The following is a 27,720-nucleotide window of genomic DNA, read 5'->3' as shown; positions in this document are numbered from 1 at the left end:
TCACCGGTGCTTCTCGACGCTGAAAGGGTCGACGTACACATCGATCTTGGCCTCCCTTTTGCGACGATGATGTCGAAACATGACAACGATGATGATGAGTGTGACAGCGAGGACGATGAGGAAGAAGATGGCCACCGCCATGGCGATGAGAGTTGCTGTCATCTCCCACGATGTCTCACAGCCCGTGGATGTAACTCCAGGGATGGTATTTGGTTTGGGGATGGCGTTGTCTGTGGAGAAGTTATGGATGGTCATTATACTTTAGCAACATCAAGAAGTCAGTCATACTTATAGTTTGGCATGAAATGCATGTGGACCCGGTGAATTGTAAATTTTATCATTGTACAAAATTACCACATAAATATAAATAGTACACATGTTTGTCATTTACTAATACCCAACACCTTTTTTATGCATTTGAACATTTTCCGGACTCCATCTGTCTTTGTAACTATCGTTAGATTTGACACAGTTCACTATTTGTTACGAGGGAGGAGTGCAGAGGGGACAGCCAGGTGTTAGAGAAGCAACGTGCACAAGTGCCCACCAAGTTATTGATTCCTTAGCCTGTGCTGTGCCGTTCTATCCTTTCCTGTGCACCTGGCTAATCCCTTTCTCTGCACTCCTCCCTCAATTAGTGAACTGTGTCAAAATTTTAATGATAGTTTCTTAAAGAACTTTTTTGGTGGAAAATCATAATTTAAAATTATTGTTTTGCTGTTCCGTTTCGAGATATATGTTTTATTGTCAGGAAATAGTATCAAATGATTTACTAATGATACAACACAAACGGGGAATAATTGTGTGTTTATGTGCGGTTGTTGACCTACGCTTGATAATAGTCGTAATTATAATAAAAATGGGTGATTTTCAGCATTATTTCGTGTTTAAAAGTAGACATGTTTTACATGCTAGATGTCTCTGAGTTTTAAACATTATGACGTGTTACGGTATCTTAAGCATGGGTTCAACAGAACTCTTGAGCATGGAATGTTCAACAGAACTCTATTGAATGACCGTGGGATTGTATCTTTGTGGAAATTATTCCTTGACTGGCTGACTGAGTTTGGTTTTGCGCCGCTTTTAGCAATATTCCAGCAACATCACGGCGGGGGACACCAGAAATGGGCTTCACATATTGTGCCCATGTGGGGATTCGAACCCGGGTCTTCGGCGTGACGAGCCAACGCTTTAACCATTAGGCTACCCCACCGCCCCAATTATTCCTGGAATTACCATTAGATTGAGTTCCTCCCCCACTGCGGATCTTCACTGCCTTGTAGAGCTGCACATCATTCCCGACATCTCTCTTCCTTCTCCCGTAACCACCGTCAGGTGCTGTGCAGGTTGCCTGAGATATACATGTAGAATATTTAATATCCTAATTGGCCAACATATCCAAACCTGATATTCTGTCATTTCAAACCTAAATAAATATTTCCAACTTTTCATTCTACACATGGAAGGACTGGAATGACCGGCAAACCGTTTATTGCCAAGATTTAAAACAGCAAATAAAACTAATGCTAAAGCTCTTAAAATCATCCCTCCTTACTTCAACAAGAAACGGTTGTGAATCCCAAAGTGTAACTAATTAATCATTAATTGTAATTGCTTTCAGCTCCTCTGCGTCAGACTATTTCAACTTGCATTTCAGATTGTCCCTTTCCACCCAAACATTAAGATTGCCCTTTCAGTATTTATGAATGCTATGGGTATATTAGTGTGTCTCACGTCAGACATATGTCATCCGCAGCCTCATTATGTCCCTACTGCCTAGGCCTCCCTACAATCATAGCGCAAAATGAAACAAGTCGAGATTTCCTCAAGTTCTGAATCTCCTATCTTACTAAGGCTCCTTTTCAATCGGAATGGGATCATTTGTTACTGTCAAACTATAGTCTGTTTGCAGTGAAAACGTACCGATGATTTTCACTTTATACAAGAAAGTAAATCGAATAAAGTGAAATTAAGATTGAGAATCCTCATAATTTTACCTTGCCAACTGAACATTTAAATATAAGAATTTTATTAAACTTAGGATAAAAGTTGTTTCACAAACGATCATAGATTCAAATCGTTATTATTGGTTTGTATTACAAGGGTGTATGCACATCAAATGAAACACCGAGAACAAGTAGGGTTGGTCTAAGTTAACGCTCATCACGTACCGCACGTGCATTTGTTTCAGTGTTCCAACTACTGCGCTTACCCCCTTGTAATACAAACTAATAATAGTGATTTGAATCTATGATCGTTTGTTAAACAACTTTTATCCTAAGATGAATAAAATTCTGAGATTCAAATGTTCAATTGGCAAGGTAAACTTATGAGGATTCGCAATCTTAATTTCACTTTATTTGATTTACTTTTTTGTTTAAAGTGAAATTCATCGGTACGTTTTCACTGCAAATAGACTATATATATTTTCGGAGACTAAGCGTTAGTCTCTTGGTGAATGAATATATTCGCGTGCCACTTTTCGCAATATTCCCGCAAGTTCACGCAAAAAGAACATATACCTATAATGTACACATATTCTGTCCATGTGAAGAATCGATCCCGGGTCTTCTGTGAGCTGAATTAACCATAAGATTATCCCATCACCCCAGGGTAAATGAAGTTAACAGTATTGGATGTCAAGGCATGTTCAAGAACTCCATACATATGCGTATGCAGTTGTCAGTGATATGGCTTAAAGATGTACAAAATAAGGCGACACGAGTTATATACAATTAAGTTATAGGTTGCCACCTACCGGGTCACAGGCCGAGTTATCTGCCGCCACACAAACTCTGACCCGGAAGGAGAAGATCACTTCGTCATTTCCGTCGAAATGGAAAGCTCGTATCCTCAGATTGAACTCCCTGCTGTTGGATGGGTCAGGGGTGACTGCCTCTGCGATGACAGGGTACCCGTCAGCGTGCACACAGCTGAAACATTAATTAACCTCGTCGTACAACAGACTGTGCTCAGGAAAAGATTCTGATGCTTGTATTTAGACTTGGGATCTTATTTGAACCTCACTCATACTAGACTGACTGACTGAGTTTGGTTTTACGCCGCTTTTAGCAATATTCCAGCAACATCACGGCGGGGGACACCAGAAATGGGCTTCACATATTGTACCCATGTGGGGATTCGAACCCGGGCCTTTGGCGTGACGAGCCAACGCTTTAACCATTAGGCTCCCCACCGCCCCTCACACATACTAGAGTTTTGAAAACTCACTAAAGAACGACAAATAATGTGTTTATGCAAAATGCAGCTTGATGTATTGAAAAATTATAATCGTCGCAAATTATGCAAGTGGATTCAGTATGCCTCTATGCCATGCTTTCCTTGTTAGCTGAAAACTCACTCATGTCTAATAATGTGGACGTGGATCAATAATACATTGACATTGTCACCGATATTATACATTAGGTAACTGAATCCGATCTGTGAAACACGGGACTATTTACATTGGCATCTTATCTATGTAAGCCACCTTCATTAGCTATTAAACTACTTTTTTCATGAACTGACCAGCATGTAATAATAAAGCTGTCGTACTATATCAGAAATGCTCTTATTAAACGTAACAATCTGATATAAAGTTTTGTAGACCCATCGTATTTCACCACTTGTGCGTAATTTACTGCCTGTAACATGATTTGCTGCTTGGATCACTAATTGCTATTTAGTGCAAATTTATGTGTATGTATATGGGCCGGAGGCCTTTTGTACAATAAACATCTTTGACCTTTGACTTTTGAATCACTTATACATTGTATAATTTTAAAATTTCGCTTTTACGTTTCAATCTGTTGAAACCTCAGGAAGGCAAAGCTGATGTGAGCGTTTGCTAAATTGGCCGAACCGTCACGATTGTAAACCTGGAACGTTCAACAAAGCAGCATAGAAGACATTTCTAGAAGAATGGTGTAAAATGGTACTCATGAAGCCATTTTGATATTATATTTGGTGTTTGACAACTATATTGACTTGTACCTGGTGATGTAGCTTCGTATTCCCGCGCATCCCAGACATCGCGTCCTTGAAGACACTACCTACCTTGTTTCTATCAGCTTTAGCGTGTTTGTGTCGTTGAAGACACTACCTACCTTGTTTCTATCAGCTTTAGCGTGTTTGTGTCGTTGGAGACACTACCTACCTTGTTTCTATCAGCTTTAGTGTCTTTGTGTCGTTGGAGACACTACCTACCTTGTTTCTATCAGCTTTAGCGTGTTTGTGTCGTTGGAGACACTACCTACCTTGCTTCTATCAGCTTCAGCGTCTTCGTGTCGTTGGAGACACTACCTACCTTGCTTCTATCAGCTTCAGTGTCTTCGTGTCGTTGAAGACACTACCTACATCGCTTCTATCAGCTTCAGCGTCTTCGTGTCGTTGAAGACACTACCTACCTCGCTTCTATCAGCTATAGCGTCTTTGTGTCGTTGAAGACACAACCTACCTTGCTTCTATCAGCTTCAGCGTCTACGTGTCGTTGAAGACACTACCTTCATCGCTTCTATCAGCTTCAGTGCCTTCGTGTCGTTGGAGACACTAAATACCTTGTTTCTATCAGCTCCAGTGTCTTCGTGCGGTGAAGACACTACTACCTTGACTCTATCAGCTTCAGTGTCTTTGTGTCGTTGAAGACACTACCTACCTTGACTCTATCAGCTTCAGCGTCTTCGTGTCGTTGGAGACACTACCTAACTTGCTTCTATCAGCTTCAGCGTCTTCGTGTCGTTGAAGACACTACCTACCTTGCTTCTATCAGCTTCCGTGTCTTCGTGTCGTTGAAGACACTACCTACCTCGCTTCTATCAGCTATAGCGTCTTTGTGTCGTTGAAGATACTACCTACTTTGCTTATATCAGCTTCAGCGTCTTTGTGTCGTTGGAGACACTACCTACCTTGCTTCTATCAGCTTCCGTGTCTTCGTGTCGTTGAAGACACTACCTACCTCGCTTCTATCAGCTATAGCGTCTTTGTGTCGTTGAAGACACTACCTACCTTGCTTCTATCAGCTTCAGCGTCTTTGTGTCGTTGAAGACACTACCTACATCGCTTCTATCAGCTTCAGTGTCTTTGTGTCGTTGGATACACTAAATACCTTGCTTCTATCAGCTTCAGTGTCTTCGTGTCGTTGAAGACACTACCTACCTTGACTCTATCAGCTTCAGCGTCTTCGTGTCGTTGAAGACACTACCTACATCGCTTCTATCAGCTATAGCGTCTTTGTGTCGTTGAAGACACTACCTACCTTGCTTCTATCAGCTTCAGCGTCTTCGTGTCGTTGAAGACACTACCTACATCGCTTCAATCAGCTTCAGTGTCTTTGTGTCGTTGGAGACACTATATACCTTGCTTCTTTCAGCTTCAGTGTCTTCGTGTCGTTGAAGACACTACCTACCTTGACTCTATCAGCTTCAGTGTCTTTGTGTCGTTGGAGACACTACCTACCTTGACTCTATCAGCTTCAGCGTCTTCGTGTCGTTGAAGACACTACCTACATCGCTTCTATCAGCTTCAGTGTCTTTGTGTCGTTGGAGACACTACATACCTTGCTTCTATCAGCTTCAGTGTCTGCGTGTCGTTGAAGACACTACCTACCTTGACTCTATCAGCTTCAGTGTCTTCGTGTCGTTGAAGACACTACCTACATCGCTTCTATCAGCTATAGCGTCTTTGTGTCGTTGAAGACACTACCTACATCGCTTCAATCAGCTTCAGTGTCTTTGTGTCGTTGGAGACACTAAATACCTTGCTTCTGTATGCTTCAGTGTCTTCGTGTCGTTGAAGACACTACCTACCTTGCCTCTATCAGCTTCAGTGTCTTTGTGTCGTTGGAGACACTACCTACTTTGCTTCTATCAGCTTCCGTGTCTTCGTGTCGTTGAAGACACTACCTACCTCGCTTCTATCAGCTATAGCGTCTTTGTGTCGTTGAAGACACTACCTACCTTGCTTCTATCAGCTTTAGCGTCTTTGTGTCGTTGAAGACACTACCTACATCGCTTCTATCAGCTTCAGTGTCTTTTGTGTAGTTGGAGACACTACCTACCTTGTTTCTATCAGCTTCCGTGTCTTCGTGTCGTTGAAGACACTACCTACATCGCTTCAATCAGCTTCAGTGTCTCTTTGTGTCGTTGGAGACACTATATACCTTGCTTCTTTCAGCTTCAGTGTCTTCGTGTCGTTGAAGACACTACCTACCTTGACTCTATCAGCTTCAGTGTCTTTGTGTCGTTGGAGACACTACCTACCTTGACTCTATCAGCTTCAGCGTCTTCGTGTCGTTGAAGACACTACCTACATCGCTTCTATCAGCTTCAGTGTGTCTTTGTGTCGTTGGAGACACTAAAACCCTTGCTTCTATCAGCTTCAGTGTCTTTGTGTCGTTGAAGACACTACCTACCTTGACTCTATCAGCTTCAGTGTCTTCGTGTCGTTGAAGACACTACCTACATCGCTTCTATCAGCTATAGCGTCTTTGTGTCGTTGAAGACACTACCTACATCGCTTCAATCAGCTTCAGTGTGTTTGTGTCGTTGGAGACACTAAATACCTTGCTTCTTTCAGCTTCAGTGTCTTCGTGTCGTTGAAGACACTACCTACCTTGCCTCTATCAGCTTCGGTGTCTTTGTGTCGTTGGAGACACTACCTACTTTGCTTCTATCAGCTTCCGTGTCTTCGTGTCGTTGAAGACACTACCTACCCTCGCTTCTATCAGCTATAGCGTCTTTGTGTCGTTGAAGACACTACCTAACTTGCTTCTATCAGCTTTAGCGTCTTTGTGTCGTTGAAGACACTACCTACATCGCTTCTATCAGCTTCAGTGTCTTTGTGTAGTTGGAGACACTACCCACCTTGCTTCTATCAGCTTCCGTGTCTTCGTGTCGTTGAAGACACTACCTACATCGCTTCAATCAGCTTCAGTGTCTTTGTGTCGTTGGAGACACTATATGCCTTGCTTCTTTCAGCTTCAGTGTCTTCGTGTCGTTGAAGACACTACCTACCTTGACTCTATCAGCTTCAGTGTCTTTTGTGTCGTTGGAGACACTACCTACCTTGACTCTATCAGCTTCAGCGTCTTCGTGTCGTTGAAGACACTACCCACATCGCTTCTATCAGCTTCAGTGTCTTTGTGTCGTTGGAGACACTAAATGCCTTGCTTCTATCAGCTTCAGTGTCTTTGTGTGTCGTTGAAGACACTACCTACCTTGACTCTATCAGCTTCAGTGTCTTCGTGTGTCGTTGAAGACACTACCTACATCGCTTCTATCAGCTATAGCGTCTTTGTGTCGTTGAAGACACTACCTACATCGCTTCAATCAGCTTCAGTGTGTTTGTGTCGTTGGAGACACCTAAATACCTTGCTTCTTTCAGCTTCAGTGTCTTCGTGTCGTTGAAGACACTACCTACCTTGCCTCTATCAGCTTCAGTGTCTCTTTGTGTCGTTGGAGACACTACCTACTTTGCTTCTATCAGCTTCCGTGTCTTCGTGTCGTTGAAGACACTACCTACCTCGCTTCTATCAGCTATAGCGTCTTTGTGTCGTTGAAGACACTACCTACCTTGCTTCTATCAGCTTTAGCGTCTTTGTGTCGTTGAAGACACTACCTACATCGCTTCTTTCAGCTTCCAGTGTCTTTGTGTCGTTGGATACACTAAATGCCTTGCTTCTATCAGCTTCAGTGTCTTCGTGTCGTTGAAGACACTACCTACCTGACTCTATCAGCTTCAGTGTCTTCGTGTCGTTGAAGACACTACCTACATCGCTTCTATCAGCTATAGCGTCTTTGTGTCGTTGAAGACACACTACCTGCCTTGCTTCTATCAGCTTCAGCGTCTTCGTGTCGTTGAAGACACTACCTACATCGCTTCTATCAGCTTCCAGTGTCTTTGTGTCGTTGGATACACTAAATACCTTGCTTCTATCAGCTTCAGTGTCTTCGTGTCGTTGAAGACACTACCTACCTTGACTCTATCAGCTTCAGTGTCTTCGTGTCGTTGAAGACACTACCTACATCGCTTCTATCAGCTATGGCGTCTTTTGTGTCGTTGAAGACACAACCTACCTTGCTTCTATCGGCTTCAGCGTCTGCGTGTCGTTGAAGACACTACCTTCATCGCTTCTATCAGCTTCCGGTGCCTTCGTGTCGTTGGAGACACTAAATACCTTGCTTCTATCAGCTCCAGTGTCTTCGTGCGGTGAAGACACTACTACCTTGACTCTATCAGCTTCAGTGTCTTTGTGTCGTTGAAGACACTACCTACCTTGACTCTATCAGCTTCAGCGTCTTCGTGTCGTTGGAGGCACTACCTAACTTGCTTCTATCAGCTTCAGCGTCTTCGTGTCGTTGAAGACACTACCTACCCTTGCTTCTATCAGCTTCCGTGTCTTCGTGTCGTTGAAGACACTACCTACCCTCGCTTCTATCAGCTATAGCGTCTTTGTGTCGTTGAAGATACTACCTACTTTGCATATATCAGCTTCAGCGTCTTTGTGTAGTTGGAGACACTACCTACCTTGCTTCTATCAGGCTTCCGTGTCTTCGTGTCGTTGAAGACACTACCTACCTCGCTTCTATCAGCTATAGCGTCTTTGTGTCGTTGAAGACACTACCTACCTTGCTTCTATCAGCTTCAGCGTCTTTGTGTCGTTGAAGACACTACCTACATCGCTTCTATCAGCTTCAGTGTCTTTGTGTCGTTGGATACACTAAATGCCTTGCTTCTATCAGCTTCAGTGTCTTCGTGTCGTTGAAGACACTACCTACCTGACTCTATCAGCTTCAGCGTCTTCATTGTCGTTGAAGACACTACCTACATCGCTTCTATCAGCTGTAGCGTCTTTGTGTCGTTGAAGACACTACCTACCTTGCTTCTATCAGCTTCAGCGTCTTCGTGTCGTTGAAGACACTACCTACATCGCTTCAATCAGCTTCAGTGTCTTTTGTCGTTGGATACACTATATACCTTGCTTCTTTCAGCTTCAGTGTCTTCGTGTCGTTGAAGACACTACCTACCTTGACTCTATCAGCTTCCAGTGTCTTTGTGTCGTTGGAGACACTACCTACCTTGACTCTATCAGCTTCAGCGTCTTCGTGTCGTTGAAGACACTACCTACATCGCTTCTATAAGCTTCAGTGTCTTTGTGTCGTTGGAGACACTAAATACCTTGCTTCTATCAGCTTCAGTGTCTGCGTGTCGTTGAAGACACTACCTACCTTGACTCTATCAGCTTCAGTGTCTTCGTGTCGTTGAAGACACTACCTACATCGCTTCTATCAGCTATAGCGTCTTTGTGTCGTTGAAGACACTACCTACATCGCTTCAATCAGCTTCCAGTGTCTTTGTGTCGTTGGAGACACTAAATACCTTGCTTCTTTCAGCTTCAGTGTCTTCGTGTCGTTGAAGACACTACCTACCTTGCTGCCTCTATCAGCTTCAGTGTCTTTGTGTAGTTGAAGACACTACCTACTTTGCTTCTATCAGCTTCCGTGTCTTCGTGTCGTTGAAGACACTACCCACTTGCTTCTATCAGCTATAGCGTCTTTGTGTCGTTGAAGACACTACCTACCTTGCTTCTATCAGCTTTAGCGTCTTTGTGTCGTTGAAGACACTACCCCTACATCGCTTCTATCAGCTTCAGTGTCTTTGTGTCGTTGGATACACTAAATACCTTGCTTCTATCAGCTTCAGTGTCTTCGTGTCGTTGAAGACACTACCTACCTTGACTCTATCAGCTTCAGCGTCTTCGTGTCGTTGAAGACACTACCTACATCGCTTCTATCAGCTATAGCGTCTTTGTGTCGTTGAAGACACTACCTACCTTGCTTCTATCAGCTTCAGCGTCTTCGTGTCGTTGAAGACACTACCTACATCGCTTCTATCAGCTTCAGTGTCTTTGTGTCGTTGGATACACTAAATACCTTGCTTCTATCAGCTTCAGTGTCTTCGTGTCGTTGAAGACACTACCTACCTTGACTCTATCAGCTTCGGTGTCTTCGTGTCGTTGAAGACACTACCTACATCGCTTCTAGCGGCTATAGCGTCTTTGTGTCGTTGAAGACACAACCTACCTTGCTTCTATCGGCTTCAGCGTCTACGTGTCGTTGAAGACACTACCTTCATCGCTTCTATCGGCTTCAGTGCCTTCGTGTCGTTGGAGACACTAAATACCTTGCTTCTATCAGCTCCAGTGTCTTCGTGCGGTGAAGACACTACTACCTTTGACTCTATCAGCTTCAGTGTCTTTTGTGTCGTTGAAGACACTACCTACCTTGACTCTATCAGCTTCAGCGTCTTCGTGTCGTTGGAGACACTACCTAACTTGCTTCTATCAGCTTCAGCGTCTTCGTGTCGTTGAAGACACTACCTACCTTGCTTCTATCAGCTTCCGTGTCTTCGTGTCGTTGAAGACACTACCTACCCTCGCTTCTATCAGCTATAGCGTCTTTGTGTCGTTGAAGATACTACCTGCTTTGCTTATATCAGCTTCAGCGTCTTTGTGTCATTGGAGACACTACCTACCTTGCTTCTATCAGCTTCCGTGTCTTCGTGTCGTTGAAGACACTACCTACCTCGCTTCTATCAGCTATAGCGTCTTTTGTGTCGTTGAAGACACTACCTACCTTGACTCTATCAGCTTCAGCGTCTTTGTGTCGTTGAAGACACTACCTACATCGCTTCTATCAGCTTCCAGTGTCTTTGTGTCGTTGGATACACTAAATGCCTTGCTTCTATCAGCTTCAGTGTCTTCGTGTCGTTGAAGACACTACCTACCTTGACTCTATCAGCTTCAGCGTCTTCGTGTCGTTGAAGACACTACCTACATCGCTTCTATCAGCTATAGCGTCTTTGTGTCGTTGAAGACACTACCTACCTTGACTCTATCAATAGCTTCAGCGTCTTCGTGTCGTTGAAGACACTACCTACCTTGACTCTATCGGCTTCGGTGTCTTTGTGTCGTTGGAGACACTACCTACCTTGACTCTATCAGCTTCAGCGTCTTCGTGTCGTTGAAGACACTACCTACATCGCTTCTATCAGCTTCAGTGTCTTTTTGTGTCATTGGAGACACTAAATACCTTGCTTCCTATCAGCTTCAGTGTCTGCGTGTCGTTGAAGACACTACCTACCTTGACTCTATCGGCTTCAGTGTCTTCGTGTCGTTGAAGACACTACCTACATCGCTTCTATTAGCTAGGCGTCTTCGTGTCGTTGAAGACGCTACCTACATCGCTTCAATCAGCTTCAGTGTCTTTGTGTCGTTGGAGACACTAAATGCCTTGCTTCTTTCAGCCTCAGTGTCTTCGTGTCGTTGAAGACACTACCTACTGCTTGCCTCTATCAGCTTCAGTGTCTTTTGTGTCGTTGGAGACACTACCTACTTTGCTTCTATCAGCTTCCAGTGTCTTCGTGTCGTTGAAGACACTACCCACCTTACATCGCGTCTATCAGCTATAGCGTCTTTGTGTCGTTGAAGACACAACCTACCTTGCTTCTATCAGCTTCAGCGTCTACGTGTCGTTGAAGACACTACCTTCATCGCTTCTATCAGCTTCCAGTGCCTTCGTGTCGTTGGAGACACTAAATACCTTGCTTCTATCAGCTCAGTGTCTTCGTGCGGTGAAGACACTACTACCTTGACTCTATCAGCTTCAGTGTCTTTGTGTCGTTGAAGACACTACCTACCTTGACTCTATCAGCTTCAGCGTCTTCGTGTCGTTGGAGGCACTACCTAACTTGCTTCTATCAGCTTCAGCGTCTTCGTGTCGTTGAAGACACTACCTACCTTGCTTCTATCAGCTTCCGTGTCTTCGTGTCGTTGAAGACACTACCTACCTCGCTTCTATCAGCTATAGCGTCTTTGTGTCGTTGAAGATACTACCTACTTTGCATATATCAGCTTCAGCGTCTTTGTGTAGTTGGAGACACTACCTACCTTTGCTTCCTATCAGCTTCCAGTGTCTTCGTGTCGTTGAAGACACTACCTACCTCGCTTCTATCAGCTATAGCGTCTTTGTGTCGTTGAAGACACTACCTACCTTGCTTCTATCAGCTTCAGCGTCTTTGTGTCGTTGAAGACACTACCTACATCGCTTCTATCAGCTTCAGTGTCTTTGTGTCGTTGGATACACTAAATACCTTGCTTCTATCAGCTTCAGTGTCTTCGTGTCGTTGAAGACACTACCTACCTCGCTTCTATCAGCTATAGCGTCTTTGTGTCGTTGAAGATACTCACCTGCTTTGCATATATCAGCTTCAGCGTCTTTGTGTAGTTAGGACACTACCTACCTTGCTTCTATCAGCTTCCGTGTCTTCATGTCGTTGAAGACACTACCTACCTCGCTTCTATCAGCTATAGCGTCTTTGTGTCGTTGAAGACACTACCTACCTTGCTTCTATCAGCTTCAGCGTCTTCGTGTCGTTGAAGACACTACCTACATCGCTTCTATCGGCTTCAGGTGTCTTTGTGTCGTTGGATACACTAAATACCTTGCTTCTATCAGCTTCAGTGTCTGCGTGTCGTTGAAGACACTACCTACCTTGACTCTATCAGCTTCAGCGTCTTCGTGTCGTTGAAGACACTACCTACATCGCTTCTATCAGCTATAGCGTCTTTGTGTCGTTGAAGACACTACCTACCTTGCTTCTATCAGCTTCAGCGTCTTCGTGTCGTTGAAGACACTACCTACATCGCTTCAATCAGCTTCAGTGTCTTTGTGTCGTTGGAGACACTATATACCTTGCTTCTTTCAGCTTCAGTGTCTTCGTGTCGTTGAAGACACTACCTACCTTGCCTCTATCAGCTTCAGTGTCTTTGTGTCGTTGGAGACACTACCTACCTTGACTCTATCAGCTTCAGCGTCTTCGTGTCGTTGAAGACACTACCTACATCGCTTCTATCAACTTCAGTGTCTTTTGTGTCGTTGGAGACACTAAATACCTTGCTTCTATCAGCTTCAGTGTCTGCGTGTCGTTGAAGACACTACCTACCTTGACTCTATCAGCTTCAGTGTCTTCGTGTCGTTGAAGACACTACCTACATCGCTTCTATCAGCTATAGCGTCTTTGTGTCGTTGAAGACACTACCTACATCGCTTCAATCAGCTTCAGTGTCTTTGTGTCGTTGGAGACACTAAATACCTTGCTTCTGTCAGCTTCAGTGTCTTCGTGTCGTTGAAGACACTACCTACCTTTGCCTCTATCAGCTTCAGTGTCTTTTGTGTAGTTGGAGACACTACCTACTTTGCTTCTATCAGCTTCCGTGTCTTCGTGTCGTTGAAGACACTACCTACCTATTGCTTCTATCAGGCTATAGCGTCTTTGTGTCGTTGAAGACACTACCTACCTTGCTTCTATCAGCTTTAGCGTCTTTGTGTCGTTGAAGACACTACCTACATCGCTTCTATCAGCTTCAGTGTCTTTGTGTCGTTGGATACACTAAATACCTTGCTTCTATCAGCTTCAGCGTCTTCGTGTCGTTGAAGACACTACCTACCTTGACTCTATCAGCTTCAGCGTCTTCGTGTCGTTGAAGACACTACCTACATCGCTTCTATCAGCTATAGCGTCTTTGTGTCGTTGAAGACACTACCTACCTTGCTTCTATCAGCTTCAGCGTCTTCGTGTCGTTGAAGACACTACCTACATCGCTTCTATCAGCTTCGGTGTCTTTATTGTCGTTGGAGACACTAAATACCTTGCTTCTATCAGCTTCAGTGTCTTCGTGTCGTTGAAGACACTACCTACCTTGACTCTATCAGCTTCCAGTGTCTTCGTGTCGTTGAAGACACTACCTACATCGCTTCTAGCAGCTATAGCGTCTTTGTGTCGTTGAAGACACAACCTACCTTGCTTCTATCAGCTTCAGCGTCTACGTGTCGTTGAAGACACTACCTTCATCGCTTCTATCAGCTTCCAGTGCCTTCGTGTCGTTGGAGACACTAAATACCTTGCTTCTATCAGCTCCAGTGTCTTCGTGCGGTGAAGACACTACTACCTTGACTCTATCAGCTTCGGTGTCTTTGTGTCGTTGGAAGACACTACCTACCTTGACTCTATCAGCTTCAGCGTCTTCGTGTCGTTGGAGACACTACCTACCTTGCTTCTATCAGCTTCAGCGTCTTCGTGTCGTTGAAGACACTACCTACCTTGCTTCTATCAGCTTCCGTGTCTTCGTGTCGTTGAAGACACTACCTACCTCGCTTCTATCAGCTATAGCGTCTTTGTGTCGTTGAAGATACTACCTACTTTGCTTATATCAGCTTCAGCGTCTTTGTGTCGTTGGAGACACTACCTACCTTGCTTCTATCAGCTTCCGTGTCTTCGTGTCGTTGAAGACACTACCTACCTCGCTTCTATCAGCTATAGCGTCTTTGTGTCGTTGAAGACACTACCTACCTTGCTTCTATCAGCTTCAGCGTCTTTGTGTCGTTGAAGACACTACCTACATCGCTTCTATCAGCTTCCAGTGTCTTTGTGTCGTTGGATTACACTAAATGCCTTGCTTCTATCAGCTTCAGTGTCTTCGTGTCGTTGAAGACACTACCTACCTTGACTCTATCAGCTTCAGCGTCTTCGTGTCGTTGAAGACACTACCTACATCGCTTCTATCAGCTATAGCGTCTTTGTGTCGTTGAAGACACTACCTACCTTGCTTCTATCAGCTTCAGCGTCTTCGTGTCGTTGAAGACACTACCTACATCGCTTCAATCAGCTTCAGTGTCTTTGTGTCGTTGGAGACACTATATACCTTGCTTCTTTCAGCTTCAGTGTCTTCGTGTCGTTGAAGACACTACCTACCTTGACTCTATCAGCTTCAGTGTCTTTGTGTCGTTGGAGACACTACCTACCTTGACTCTATCAGCTTCAGCGTCTTCGTGTCGTTGAAGACACTACCTACATCGCTTCTATAAGCTTCAGTGTCTTTGTGTCGTTGGAGACACTAAATACCTTGCTTCTATCAGCTTCAGTGTCTGCGTGTCGTTGAAGACACTACCTACCTTGACTCTATCAGCTTCAGTGTCTTCGTGTCGTTGAAGACACTACCTACATCGCTTCTATCAGCTATGGCGTCTTTGTGTCGTTGAAGACACTACCTACATCGCTTCAATCAGCTTCGAGTGTCTTTGTGTCGTTGGAACACTAAATACCTTGCTTCTTTCAGCTTCAGTGTCTTCGTGTCGTTGAAGACACTACCTATACTGCCTCTATCAGCTTCAGTGTCTTTGTGTAGTTGGAGACACTACCTACTTTGCTTCTATCAGCTTCCGTGTCTTCGTGTCGTTGAAGACACTACCTACCTCAGCTTCTATCAGCTATAGGCGTCTTTGTGTCGTTGAAGACACTACCTACCTTGCTTCTATCAGCTTTAGCGTCTTTGTGTCGTTGGAGACACTACCTACATCGCTTCTATCAGCTTCAGTGTCTTTGTGTCGTTGGATACACTTTTAAATACCTTGCTTCTATCAGCTTCAGTGTCTTCGTGTCGTTGAAGACACTACCTACCTTGACTCTATCAGCTTCAGTGTCTTCGTGTCGTTGAAGACACTACCTACATCGCTTCTATCAGCTATAGCGTCTTTGTGTCGTTGAAGACACTACCTACCTTGCTTCTATCAGCTTCAGCGTCTTCGTGTCGTTGAAGACACTACCTACATCGCTTCTATCAGCTTCAGTGTCTTTGTGTCGTTGGAGACACTAAATACCTTGCTTCTATCAGCTTCAGTGTCTTCGTGTCGTTGAAGACACTACCTACCTTGACTCTATCAGCTTCAGTGTCTTCGTGTCGTTGAAGACACTACCTACATCGCTTCTAGCAGCTATAGCGTCTTTGTGTCGTTGAAGACACAACCTACCTTGCTTCTATCAGCTTCAGCGTCTACGTGTCGTTGAAGACACTACCTTCATCGCTTCTATCAGCTTTCAGTGCCTTCGTGTCGTTGGAGACACTTCAAATGCCTGCTTCTATCAGCTCCAGTGTCTTCGTGCGGTGAAGACACTACTACCTTGACTCTATCAGCTTCAGTGTCTCTTTTGTGTCGTTGAAGACACTACCTACCTTGACTCTATCAGCTTCAGCGTCTTCGTGTCGTTGGAGACACTACCTAACTTGCTTCTATCAGCTTCCAGCGTCTTCGTGTCGTTGAAGACACTACCTACCTTGCTTCTATCGGCTTCCGTGTCTTCGTGTCGTTGAAGACACTACCTACCTCGCTTCTATCAGCTATAGCGTCTTTGTGTCGTTGAAGATACTACCTGCTTTGCTTATATCAGCTTCAGCGTCTTTGTGTCATTGGAGACACTACCTACCTTGCTTCTATCAGCTTCCGTGTCTTCGTGTCGTTGAAGACACTACCTACCTCGCTTCTATCAGCTATAGCGTCTTTGTGTCGTTGAAGACACTACCTACCTTGACTCTATCAGCTTCAGGCGTCTTTGTCGTTGAAGACACTACCTACATCGCTTCTATCAGCTTCAGTGTCTTTGTGTCGTTGGATGCACTAAATGCCTTGCTTCTATCAGCTTCAGTGTCTTCGTGTCGTTGAAGACACTACCTACCTTGACTCTATCAGCTTCAGCGTCTTCGTGTCGTTGAAGACACTACCTACATCGCTTCTATCAGCTATGGCGTCTTTGTGTCGTTGAAGACACTACCTACCTTGCTTCTATCAGCTTCAGCGTCTTCGTGTCGTTGAAGACACTACCTACCTTGACTCTATCGGCTTCAGTTATTAACGTGTCGTTGGAGACACTACCTACCTTGACTCTATCAGCTTCAGCGTCTTCGTTGTCGTTGAAGGCCACTACCTACATCGCTTCTATCAGACTTTGTTGTCTTGGGACACTAAATACCTGCTTCTATCAGCTTCAGTGTCTGCGTGTCGTTGAAGACACTACCTACCTTGACTCTATCAGCTTCGGTGTCTTCGTGTCGTTGAAGACACTACCTACATCGCTTCTATTAGCTAGAGCGTCTTTGTGTCGTTGAAGACACTACCTACATCGCTTCAATCAGCTTCAGTGTCTTTGTGTCGTTGGAGACACTAAATGCCTTGCTTCTTTCAGCTTCAGTGTCTTCGTGTCGTTGAAGACACTACCTACCTTGCCTCTATCAGCTTCAGTGTCTTTTTGTGTCGTTGGAGACACTACCTACTTGCTTCTATCAGCTTCCGTGTCTTCGTGTCGTTGAAGACACTACCTACCTCGCTTCTATCAGCTATAGCGTCTTTGTGTCGTTGAAGACACTACCTACCTTGCTTCTATCAGCTTTAGCGTCTTTGTGTCGTTGAAGACACTACCTACATCGCTTCTATCAGCTTCAGTGTCTTTGTGTCGTTGGATACACTAAATACCTTGCTTCTATCAGCTTCAGCGTCTTCGTGTCGTTGAAGACACTACCTACCTTGACTCTATCGGCTTCAGTGTCTTCGTGTCGTTGAAGACACTACCTACATCGCTTCTATCAGCTAGAGCGTCTTTGTGTCGTTGAAGACACTACCTACCTTGCTTCTATCAGCTTCAGCGTCTTCGTGTCGTTGAAGACACTACCTACATCGCTTCTATCAGCTTCAGTGTCTTTGTGTCGTTGGATACACTAAATGCCTTGCTTCTATCAGCTTCAGTGTCTGCGTGTCGTTGAAGACACTACCTACCTTGACTCTATCAGCTTCAGCGTCTTCGTGTCGTTGAAGACACTACCTACCTCGCTTCTATCAGCTATAGCGTCTTTGTGTCGTTGAAGACACTACCTACCTTGCTTCTATCAGCTTCAGCGTCTTCGTGTCGTTGAAGACACTACCTACATCGCTTCAATCAGCTTCAGTGTCTTTGTGTCGTTGGAGACACTATATACCTTGCTTCTTTCAGCTTCAGTGTCTTCGTGTCGTTGAAGACACTACCTACCTTGACTCTATCAGCTTCAGTGTCTTTGTGTGTCGTTGGAGACACACTACCTACCTTGACTCTATCAGCTTCAGCGTCTTCGTGTCGTTGAAGACACTACCTACCTTGCTTCTATCAGCTTCAGCGTCTTCGTGTCGTTGAAGACACTACCTACATCGCTTCTATCAGCTTCAGTGTCTTTGTGTCGTTGGATACACTAAATACCTTGCTTCTATCAGCTTCAGTGTCTGCGTGTCGTTGAAGACACTACCTACCTTGACTCTATCAGCTTCAGCGTCTTCGTGTCGTTGAAGACACTACCTACATCGCTTCTATCAGCTATAGCGTCTTTGTGTCGTTGAAGACACTACCTACCTTGCTTCTATCAGCTTCAGCGTCTTCGTGTCGTTGAAGACACTACCTACATCGCTTCTCAATCAGCTTCAGTGTCTTTTGTGTCGTTGGAGACACTATATGCCTTGCTTCTTTCAGCTTCAGTGTCTTCGTGTCGTTGAAGACACTACCTACCTTGCCTCTATCAGCTTCAGTGTCTTTGTGTCGTTGGAGACACTACCTACCTTGACTCTATCAGCTTCAGCGTCTTCGTGTCGTTGAAGACACTACCTACATCGCTTCTATAAGCTTCAGTGTCTTTGTGTCGTTGGAGACACTAAATACCTTGCTTCTATCAGCTTCAGTGTCTGCGTGTCGTTGAAGACACTACCTACCTTGACTCTATCAGCTTCAGTGTCTTCGTGTCGTTGAAGACACTACCTGCATCGCTTCTATCAGCTATAGCGTCTTTGTGTCGTTGAAGACACTACCTACATCGCTTCAATCAGCTTCAGTGTCTTTGTGTCGTTGGAGACACTAAATACCTTGCTTCTGTATGCTTCAGTGTCTTCGTGTCGTTGAAGACACTACCTACCTTGCCTCTATCAGCTTCAGTGTCTTTGTGTCGTTGGAGACACTACCTACTTTGCTTCTATCAGCTTCCGTGTCTTCGTGTCGTTGAAGACACTACCTACCTCGCTTCTATCAGCTATAGCGTCTTTGTGTCGTTGAAGACACTACCTACCTTGCTTCTATCAGCTTTAGCGTCTTTGTGTCGTTGAAGACACTACCTACATCGCTTCTATCAGCTTCAGTGTCTTTGTGTCGTTGGATACACTAAATACCTTGCTTCTATCAGCTTCAGCGTCTTCGTGTCGTTGAAGACACTACCTACCTTGACTCTATCAGCTTCAGCGTCTTCGTGTCGTTGAAGACACTACCTACATCGCTTCTATCAGCTATAGCGTCTTTGTGTCGTTGAAGACACTACCTACCTTGCTTCTATCAGCTTCAGCGTCTTCGTGTCGTTGAAGACACTACCTACATCGCTTCTATCAGCTTCAGTGTCTTTGTGTCGTTGGATACACTAAATACCTTGCTTCTATCAGCTTCAGTGTCTTCGTGTCGTTGAAGACACTACCTACCTTGACTCTATCAGCTTCAGCGTCTTCGTGTCGTTGAAGACACTACCTACATCGCTTCTATCAGCTATAGCGTCTTTGTGTCGTTGAAGACACTACCTACCTTGCTTCTATCAGCTTCAGCGTCTTCGTGTCGTTGAAGACACTACCTACATCGCTTCAATCAGCTTCAGTGTCTTTGTGTCGTTGGAGACACTAAATACCTTGCTTCTTTCAGCTTCAGTGTCTTCGTGTCGTTGAAGACACTACCTACCTTGCCTCTATCAGCTTCAGTGTCTTTGTGTCGTTGGAGACACTACCTACCTTGACTCTATCAGCTTCAGCGTCTTCGTGTCGTTGAAGACACTACCTACATCGCTTCTATAAGCTTCAGTGTCTTTGTGTCGTTGGAGACACTAAATACCTTGCATCTATCATTTTCAGGTTATCTCCCATTTGACAGACACCCAATTGACAGACACTGAACTAGTAGGTTAATTAGGGTAAGACCTACGGGTATAATGGAACAGTCCACTGTCTAGTGAGTAGAGCAGGGTGAGCCTGAAACAGGTTCGTTACTGAGAAGTTTGATTGTGGGTAAATAGAACTTTGTTGTGATTAAATGATAAATGATATCTCTTCTCAAAATTGATTTTACTATCAATTACTATTGAATATAAAAACAGGTTTGTCACTGAGAGGTTTGATTGTGTTTATTGATAGAAAAGGCCCCTCCCAATAATAGCATATGTACAACAGAAGTTAACTGAGAAAACGTTTTGTTGGAGAGATATAGATATGTACATATTTGAAAACATTTCTGATTTGCAGTAAATGAGACACTTGCATTGCCATGTAAGATACGATTAATACCAAGCAGTGTTCTAATTTTAACAATACTTTCTAAAGATTGTAACAGTTTATGTCTTTGAGTAGTATACAATGGACATAATAATAATGATTGGCTTGAAGAGCGCCTAGTTTCCATCACAGATGCTCAACAGCGCTGCATACATCGTTAAAAACACAGTAAGTGTGAAAAGAGTTCATTCAAGGAAGTAATGAAAAACATTCTCACATCCATGGCCACATTGACATGATGCGTCATATTTGAAATATTTATTCTAAATAAATCGTTATTGAGTGCACTCGTCATATATCTTAATATTGTGTGCAAAACATATAACTTCTGTATTCCATATGAATAATAGTTCACAATTGTCTTTATTTGATTTATATGATACAACAGTGTCGCAATTTCAAATAGCTAAGCTAATGTTTTCAATATGATGATGCCGACTCCCTTAGACTAGAAGGTTAAACCGAAATGTTTATGAAAATAAACTGTTTTCATATTGCAGCAATAAAAATTTAAATTACTGTCTTTTCGTCCAGCTTTCAAATTAAATAATAAAGCTTCAGTTTGTTCCTGAGATTTTATTTGGACTATTCCATTATAATGTGTAGGTAACAGATAGTAGATAATCTGTTCACTGAACCGTAAATGTTGTTGTTTTAAGGTGTCTGCGAACTGGCTGTCTGCGTAATGGGAGGACACCATTTTTCAGAATTTAATTGTGACGGATTTTACATATATCAATATATTGGCATTTTAAATTTAATAAATAATACCTCCTTTAGGGCAATTCAGTGTCAACAGTAACCAGTAACGTCAATGACGTCTTTAAGGCGCATTTAGAAGCTGGTATGATCAAGCACTTGCATCTATTGCAATAAAGAAATTGTCTATCCATAAAAAGTGTTCATCGTCACACCTCGTTAAACATGTATCTTTGTAATAACTACCTCCTTGGATGCCAAACACAAATCGAAGTTCAGTCCCGACGTCAAGAGGATCACCGTTGTAGATACCACCGCCGGCGCCAGCCAACAGATAGAAGTCCACCGCTTTGGCAATATCCTCTCTGGACACGACGTGCTGACTCACCCTGGCAATTTGGAATTAGAAGCACATGGTATAATTCTTTATTCGAACAAAGCCACCACAAACAAATGCAAAACAATATTTTCCCTAATATTACATCTACGTACAATAGGAAATGACGTCAAATCGGGTATTCTGTGATCATTAATGGACTTGTGAGACGTTACCTGATTTCATGATGTGTTCGGATAAAAGTTTAAGCAAAATAGAAAAGATGAATGACCTTGCGAACTTCATGAGTTCCTTTTGTGTCCTCATATGCTTTAGATTTCAATTCGAAAATGTCTCAAATCATTTTATTGAACCACTTCATGAATTCATGAAATTAAAATTTAATTTTAAAAGACTGGAGTTGTGAGATTAAACGCCAATGCAATACTTTTTACGCATGCGACTTTGTATTTTAACAACAAAATTTATATGCCCTTGTGTTTCTTTGCCACGTATAATCACCTGAGATGGTATATTCTACATATATAATAATAATGATGATAATAATAATAATAATAACGGTTTTTGTAATGCCCTGAATTACGCACCACGAAGAGGCACTAACATACATCCTGATCATTATTACCCCGGCTTACCCAAGCTACCTGCGAGACGCTAGAAGGTTGATAGTTTCATGACTTATTCCACCGGGTACCCATTTTCTGAAGGGTGATATTTACACGCCCAGGACTTTACGTTGAACTTACGTACATGCCCGTAAATTTGTGCTACACATATTACATGCCCGTGACGGTGTATTCTACACATACTTACACGCCCGTGACGTTGATCTTGACGACTCTGCTTTCCACTACTACATTGTCCTCTAGAATACACTTAACGTGGTAGCGGTCGTCTATATCGGTCAGCACATTCGGGCTGTATTTGACCACCACAACACGGTCGAATTCTTTTCTTCCTGTGGTCTGCAAATTTTTAACAAATATCATTGCTGTGAACGATTTGTTAAATGTAAAACACTTCACTGGAAACGTTATTTGTTCCACTTTTACTCTTACAGACTGGTAATCTATACTTAAAACGGGCCTGTACAAGAGAGTGGTTGATGTTTAATGAATGCTGCACCGAACTGGTTATTTCACCCAATGTGACGCAATAATTTGTTAGTTGTTTAACTCCGCATTTAGCAATATTAGAGATATATGCCATCCGTCTGTAAATAATCGAGCCTGGACCAGACAATCCAGTGATCAACAGCATGAGCATCGATCTACGCAATTGGGATACAATGACATGTGTCATCAAAATCAGCGAGCCTGACCACCCGATCCCGTTAGTCGCTTCTTATGACAAACATGCACTGAAGATCATTTCCAACCCGGATCTTCACGGGTAGTGACACAATATACTAGAAATAATAGTCCACCTGTTAAGTACTAAATTCGAGTACCTTATCAATACCCTGCCAATGGACCAGTGTGTACTCGATTTCATTATCTACTTCCTGGCGAGTATATAAACAAATGCGGCAAAAACTCCACATCCACAACAACGCTCTGCTGACAGCAGAGTCGATTGTACTTTAGACTATACCATGTGCGTACTGTCTGTGAGGCGTTATTAGGTTAATACACACACTCACTCACTCACCCATGCTACTTTCCGTAAGAGGCGGTGGGGTAGCCGAGTTGTTATAGCATTCGCTCGTCCATGCCGAAAGTCCCAGGTTCGACTCCCCACGTGGGCAGAAACTGTTTCTGCACTCTCCTACCCAGAGTTCCATGCGGCAAGCCAGCATAGTACCTCTGCCACAGGCCAGAAAAATGTGACGATTCGTCACATCTTGCAATGTCCATTCAATATAATGTCCAGAATTATTTTACTCTTTTATTTTTGACGAGTCTACACATCTAACTATACATCTTTAATAGAATGGTTTAGTTTCACAGAGAAAATATCCAAAAACATGTAACACTATTTCGATTTGCGTAGCGATTCTTTGTTTACATAGGTTGTACGGCTCCACGTGCTGTCATCGAAGCTGATGATATGGAGAGCAAACGATGCAGCCAGTTTGATATCTAAATATGTACTGTCATAGACCTAACTGTCGCAGTTGTGGAAGAATATATATGTAACAATGTAAAACATTATGAAGAGAGCACCGAAAAGCTTTCGTGAGTCCAGTCTCTTCTTATTATGAATATGCGCGTTTGTTTACAAACAAGAGAAAAGTCCGGTCACGTGATATGCAAATTAGCCTGTGGCAGTGATGTTATGTTAGTCATCGCTGTGCCGGAGTGTGCAATTTCTGGTGTCCCCCGCTGTGATATTGCTAAAATGGTGCAGGCGGCGTAATACTTACTCACTCACTCACTCTGTCACGTTCCTTCTGTGATGCTGTAAGACTTACACCCGGGTATGTACTTACAATCATCGGCACACTGGGGCCGCATGCTGCACTGTCATGTTCCACTTGGATGTAATGCCCCTCCCAGCTGTCAGGGATCTTGTCGAACGTGTCTACTGGAGCCGGCACTGCCTGGGAGTCACAACCAGTCACGCCCTGTTTGTCCTCCACGAAAGCCTCGTAACCAGCAGCACTGTATGGGTTGACCCCTATGATCATCAGGTCCGCTACGCAGGTCAGGGAGACTGAAAAGAAATAACCCAATGAAGCATCACTTGGATATAATTCCTGTCGAATTCTTCAAATGTGCAACCAGTGAAGATCCGTGTTAGAATTGATCTTCGGTAACCCATACTTGTAAGAGGCGACTCACGGGATAGGGTTCCCAATTGCGTAGAATGATGCTCATGCTGTTGATCACTGGACTGCCTGGTCCAAACTCAATTATTTGCAAAAAAGCTGACATATTGCTCGAATATTGCTGAGTGCGACGTAAAACTAAACTCACTCACTCACTGTCCATACAAATATCAAACAGATTAGAGCCGAATATTTGTTTTAAAAGATTGTTTGGAAATTAAACTGCCGTGTTCGGTGTTCGAAATGATCTGCTTTATTGATAATCAAGGTTACTTTGCGTGCTGTTATGAATTTGATGTCATTGAAATTATTTAAAGGCTGAAATTAAACTTTTCTGTTATGACATTTTAGAATGTAATAGAAGAATCAATAATTTCCGCTCAAAGTTATATATGAAGATTTTATCCTTCCTTTCGGAGCAGTGTAGACAGAAGGTTTATGTATATTTCTTACATCGATTCTTTTCACACGTATTTCCGTAGTGTTCGCTGTCGCAGTAGCATTTGGCTCCGGTACCGTCGTCGTAGCAGGTGCCTCCGTTCAGACACGTTGTTGGCGTGCAGCTGTTTTGATCAACGTCAGCTAACAACGAAAAGCGAAAACGAATCAAACTAAAGAAATATATGCTGAATATATTATTAGTATAAACATACACCTATCAATTTACTGTATATCTCTATATGTTTCAGATAAAATTTAGTTCAGTTCTCTCGTGTGTACCTTGCGTTCTCCGGGCAAATTATGTCCATACCGGGAATTCCCGTATTTAAGCCCTGGGCTTAAACACGGAAAATCACTGTTCTAGTGATGGCGTATTTTAACCATATTTAAGCCAAGGGCTTAAATTCGAAAATGCGCAATATGTTGATGAAATAAAAAGAATCGCTTTTTAAAAAAACTCTTTTATCAGGAAACTGGTCTATAAATTAAAAATTGAATGACCACATGGTTCAATTTAACTGCAACTGCATGCACATCATAGGGGTTAAGATGATCAATTTTTGTCATTTACAACTGTCCTGTAACCGGTGTCCAAAATGTTCTGTAAGCGTGATAACCTCACAGAGGCCCAACTAATGTTAAAAAATGTCGAGGATCGCCATGCGTTTTTAAAGGGACGTCACTCTGAACACCCAAGAATTACATCCCAATTTAAGCCCATGGGCTAAATTTCGTGTGGGCCGAAATACGTGAATTCCCGGTATGTTGTATGTGCTGAGAACACGCCCATGCGGCATGGAGGTCGGGGCTATAATAAGTGGTGGTGGTGGAATTGGGTTTAACATCGTGCTTGAGAATATTTCGCTCATATGACGACGTGCATGCGTGTGTATGTGTATGTGCGGCTGCTTGTACTAGCCCAGACTGAAGCTGGTTTTATAATGCGAGCCCACTGAGATACCATGCCGCAGTGAAGCATGAATACCCCACTCAGACACATTATACTGACTCCGAGCCGACCAGTCCTTGTTGTACCCATTAATGGAGAGCGCCAGGCAGGTACCAACAAGTACCATATTTTAACGTCTTTTGGTATGACGCGGTCGGGGATCGAACCCGCGACCTTCCGCACTCCGGGCGGACGCTCTAACCACTACACCACGGAGGCGGTCTGCTATAATAAGTGGCCTTATTATTATCGGATTAATGCTGGAAGAAAACATGAATGTTTTTTTAATGGAAGAGAACTTATCTATTCTTTGTAAAGACGTTTCAGGGCTGTTTTGTGCCCCTTCATCAGAATAGTACAGATTAGGCGATCTAGTAAATACACATACACACAAGGATGTTTGTGCAAGGAGTGATTAACCGACAAATATGACGAGGAAGGAAATGGGATTAACTGAAGTAGCCAAGTTCCCCCACTGCGAAGAATTCAAAAAAAAATTATAACCAAGGAAAAAGATTCATGTCCACTGTTTTCCGGCTGTAGAATGTCTATCAAGGTTTAAGAAGAATGCCAGAATTGACGATCTGAAGTTTCTGTTGTTCTAGTAGATTCTCTATTTGTATATGTTACAGGGAATGTGTGAAACCAGGGATTTCACGTAATCCCTAAAACAGTCAGTGATTTCGTGTAATCACTGTGACCCCCAGGGATTTCATGCATTCCCTAAAATTTCCAGGGATTTCATGAAATTACTGAACTATTAGGTCAGGGATTTCATGAAATCTCATTAAGCCTTTATTGAAATAGAGAACACCAAAGTTATGATGCACGTACAAAGTATATGCTGATAAAATGCATTTGTTTGGACAAGATAGACTGTTATGATACCGGTTATTACACTTAAGTAGCGCTTTTAAACATTTATAACGTAGCAATTTACATTGGTTAGGACCACAGTTATATTTCTGGAAACCCTGACCACCACAAATCGACTCGGAAATCACAGCAGTCTGGAGAAAAAGTTCTTTGTCCATTGTCACATCATTTGTAGATAGGAGACGATGAGGACAAACATGAAATGTATGCCTTGAAAAATACCTTTTCCTTCCCAAACCTATACATGTTCCAAACTTAACATTTAAGTTATCAAATCACAATTTATCGATAGAGCAGGACGCTGGTACAACATTCTTAGAGAAAACAGAAGCTGTAAACTTTGCAATTCTCCGCCTGTTGGGGACGAATTCCATTACCCTTTTAAATGTGAAGCTGTTCTCAAACAGCGGATGATGTATATTAGTTATTTCAATGAATGGCCTAATCTGTTTAAACTTAAACGGCTATTTTCAATAAAGAAAACAAATATACCCCTGTCTCGAAATACGGATAACACGACTGTTTTACGCTGGCTGCAACAATACTAGCATGTGAAGGACAAAAAACGATGTTTTTGAATTTTAAATCTATTTTCATGTATTCAAAGGGTAGCTGTGATCAGCCACCTTTTGGTGGAACTGTGGAGAGTCGGACTGCTACTCTCCATTGCGTAACTGATTGATATCTAACCAGTAGGGTGGCCATACACCTACCTAGTGTCAGACCGCAGTCATATCCACTGTAGGCTGGGTCACAGGCGCAGTCGGCGGAGATGAAGGTGCAGCTGCCGCCGTTCATGCAGGCCTGGTTAGGACGACGACAGTCAAACGTTGCATCAGCTAAATCGGTAAGAAACGGTTATCAAAGGGTCAAAGGAACATTTTGCATTTAAAAGGAGTTTCTGCAATTACAAGAACATGGGTATACATGTGCATAGAAATTATATCATCATTTAGCTATCCGAAATGTGAAGGACGCTAAAAATATTCTACTTAATCGAAAGGGATCCTGGATTATATCATCCCTTCACCAAGTTGGACACGCACCTTTAAGATACGGGTTAGAATCCAGGCCTACCAAAGAAAACTTTCCCATCGTGCAGGAAAACGCAGAAAACCCCACATTAATAGTGGAAATAGCAACATAAACATAATACCTCGCTACAGAAACAGTAAAAACGGCAACTTTAAATCGCTAAAACTGCATCAAAAATCGAAGAGCCTGAAACTTCGATTTTGCGCATGCGCACATGGAAGAGGAAGTCTCGACCTTATGACATTTTCCAGCTTGGACAAAAGTTACATTCCCTTTTGAACTATTTCTGTTGTGTTATTTTGCATTTATCATCATGGTACTTGTGTGCACACTTGGTTAGTTTACTTTCTATTCGTATGAAATGATTGAGAGCAATTATTTCGACACATTTAATACTTTTTCTACGCGA

At 43.1% G+C, this 27,720-nt stretch overlaps 1 protein-coding gene across 1 annotated transcript; it reads right to left on the bottom strand.

Moving 5' to 3' along the window:
• On the bottom strand, window positions 1-27,371 carry LOC124267857 (EGF-like domain-containing protein 2). The gene is made up of 10 exons (XM_046702849.1): window positions 27,323-27,371; window positions 26,990-27,115; window positions 24,464-24,592; window positions 23,672-23,895; window positions 22,054-22,205; window positions 21,150-21,292; window positions 8,073-8,196; window positions 2,759-2,933; window positions 1,237-1,351; window positions 1-230 (listed from the first exon to the last, which is right to left on the bottom strand). The coding sequence occupies exons 1-10, from the start codon at window positions 27,369-27,371 to the stop codon at window positions 1-3; spliced, it is 1,467 nt and encodes a 488-aa protein (XP_046558805.1).
• Between the last annotated feature and the right edge of the window lie 349 nt (window positions 27,372-27,720).

The sequence above is a fragment of the Haliotis rubra genome, unplaced genomic scaffold, assembly GCF_003918875.1.
Source record: "Haliotis rubra isolate DU_JTF1 unplaced genomic scaffold, ASM391887v1 Scf1340, whole genome shotgun sequence".
Lineage (NCBI taxonomy): Eukaryota > Metazoa > Mollusca > Gastropoda > Lepetellida > Haliotidae > Haliotis > Haliotis rubra.
The sequence above is the reverse complement of the archived record's forward strand: the minus strand, read 5'-3'. Positions and strand labels throughout refer to the sequence as shown.

Excerpts from the sequence above, each read along its gene's own strand:
- LOC124267857 (XM_046702849.1), bottom strand. The coding sequence starts at position 27,371 with ATGGGAAAGTTTTCTTTGGTAGGCCTGGATTCTAACCCGTATCTTAAA. Across the intron at positions 8,197-21,149 it reads TGTGTTTGGCATCCAAGGAG|ACACTGGAGCTGATAGAAGC; the intron begins GTAGTTATTACA and ends CACCGCACGAAG. Across the intron at positions 2,934-8,072 it reads CTGAAGCCGATAGAAGCAAG|CTGTGTGCACGCTGACGGGT; the intron begins GTAGGTTGTGTC and ends TTAATGTTTCAG.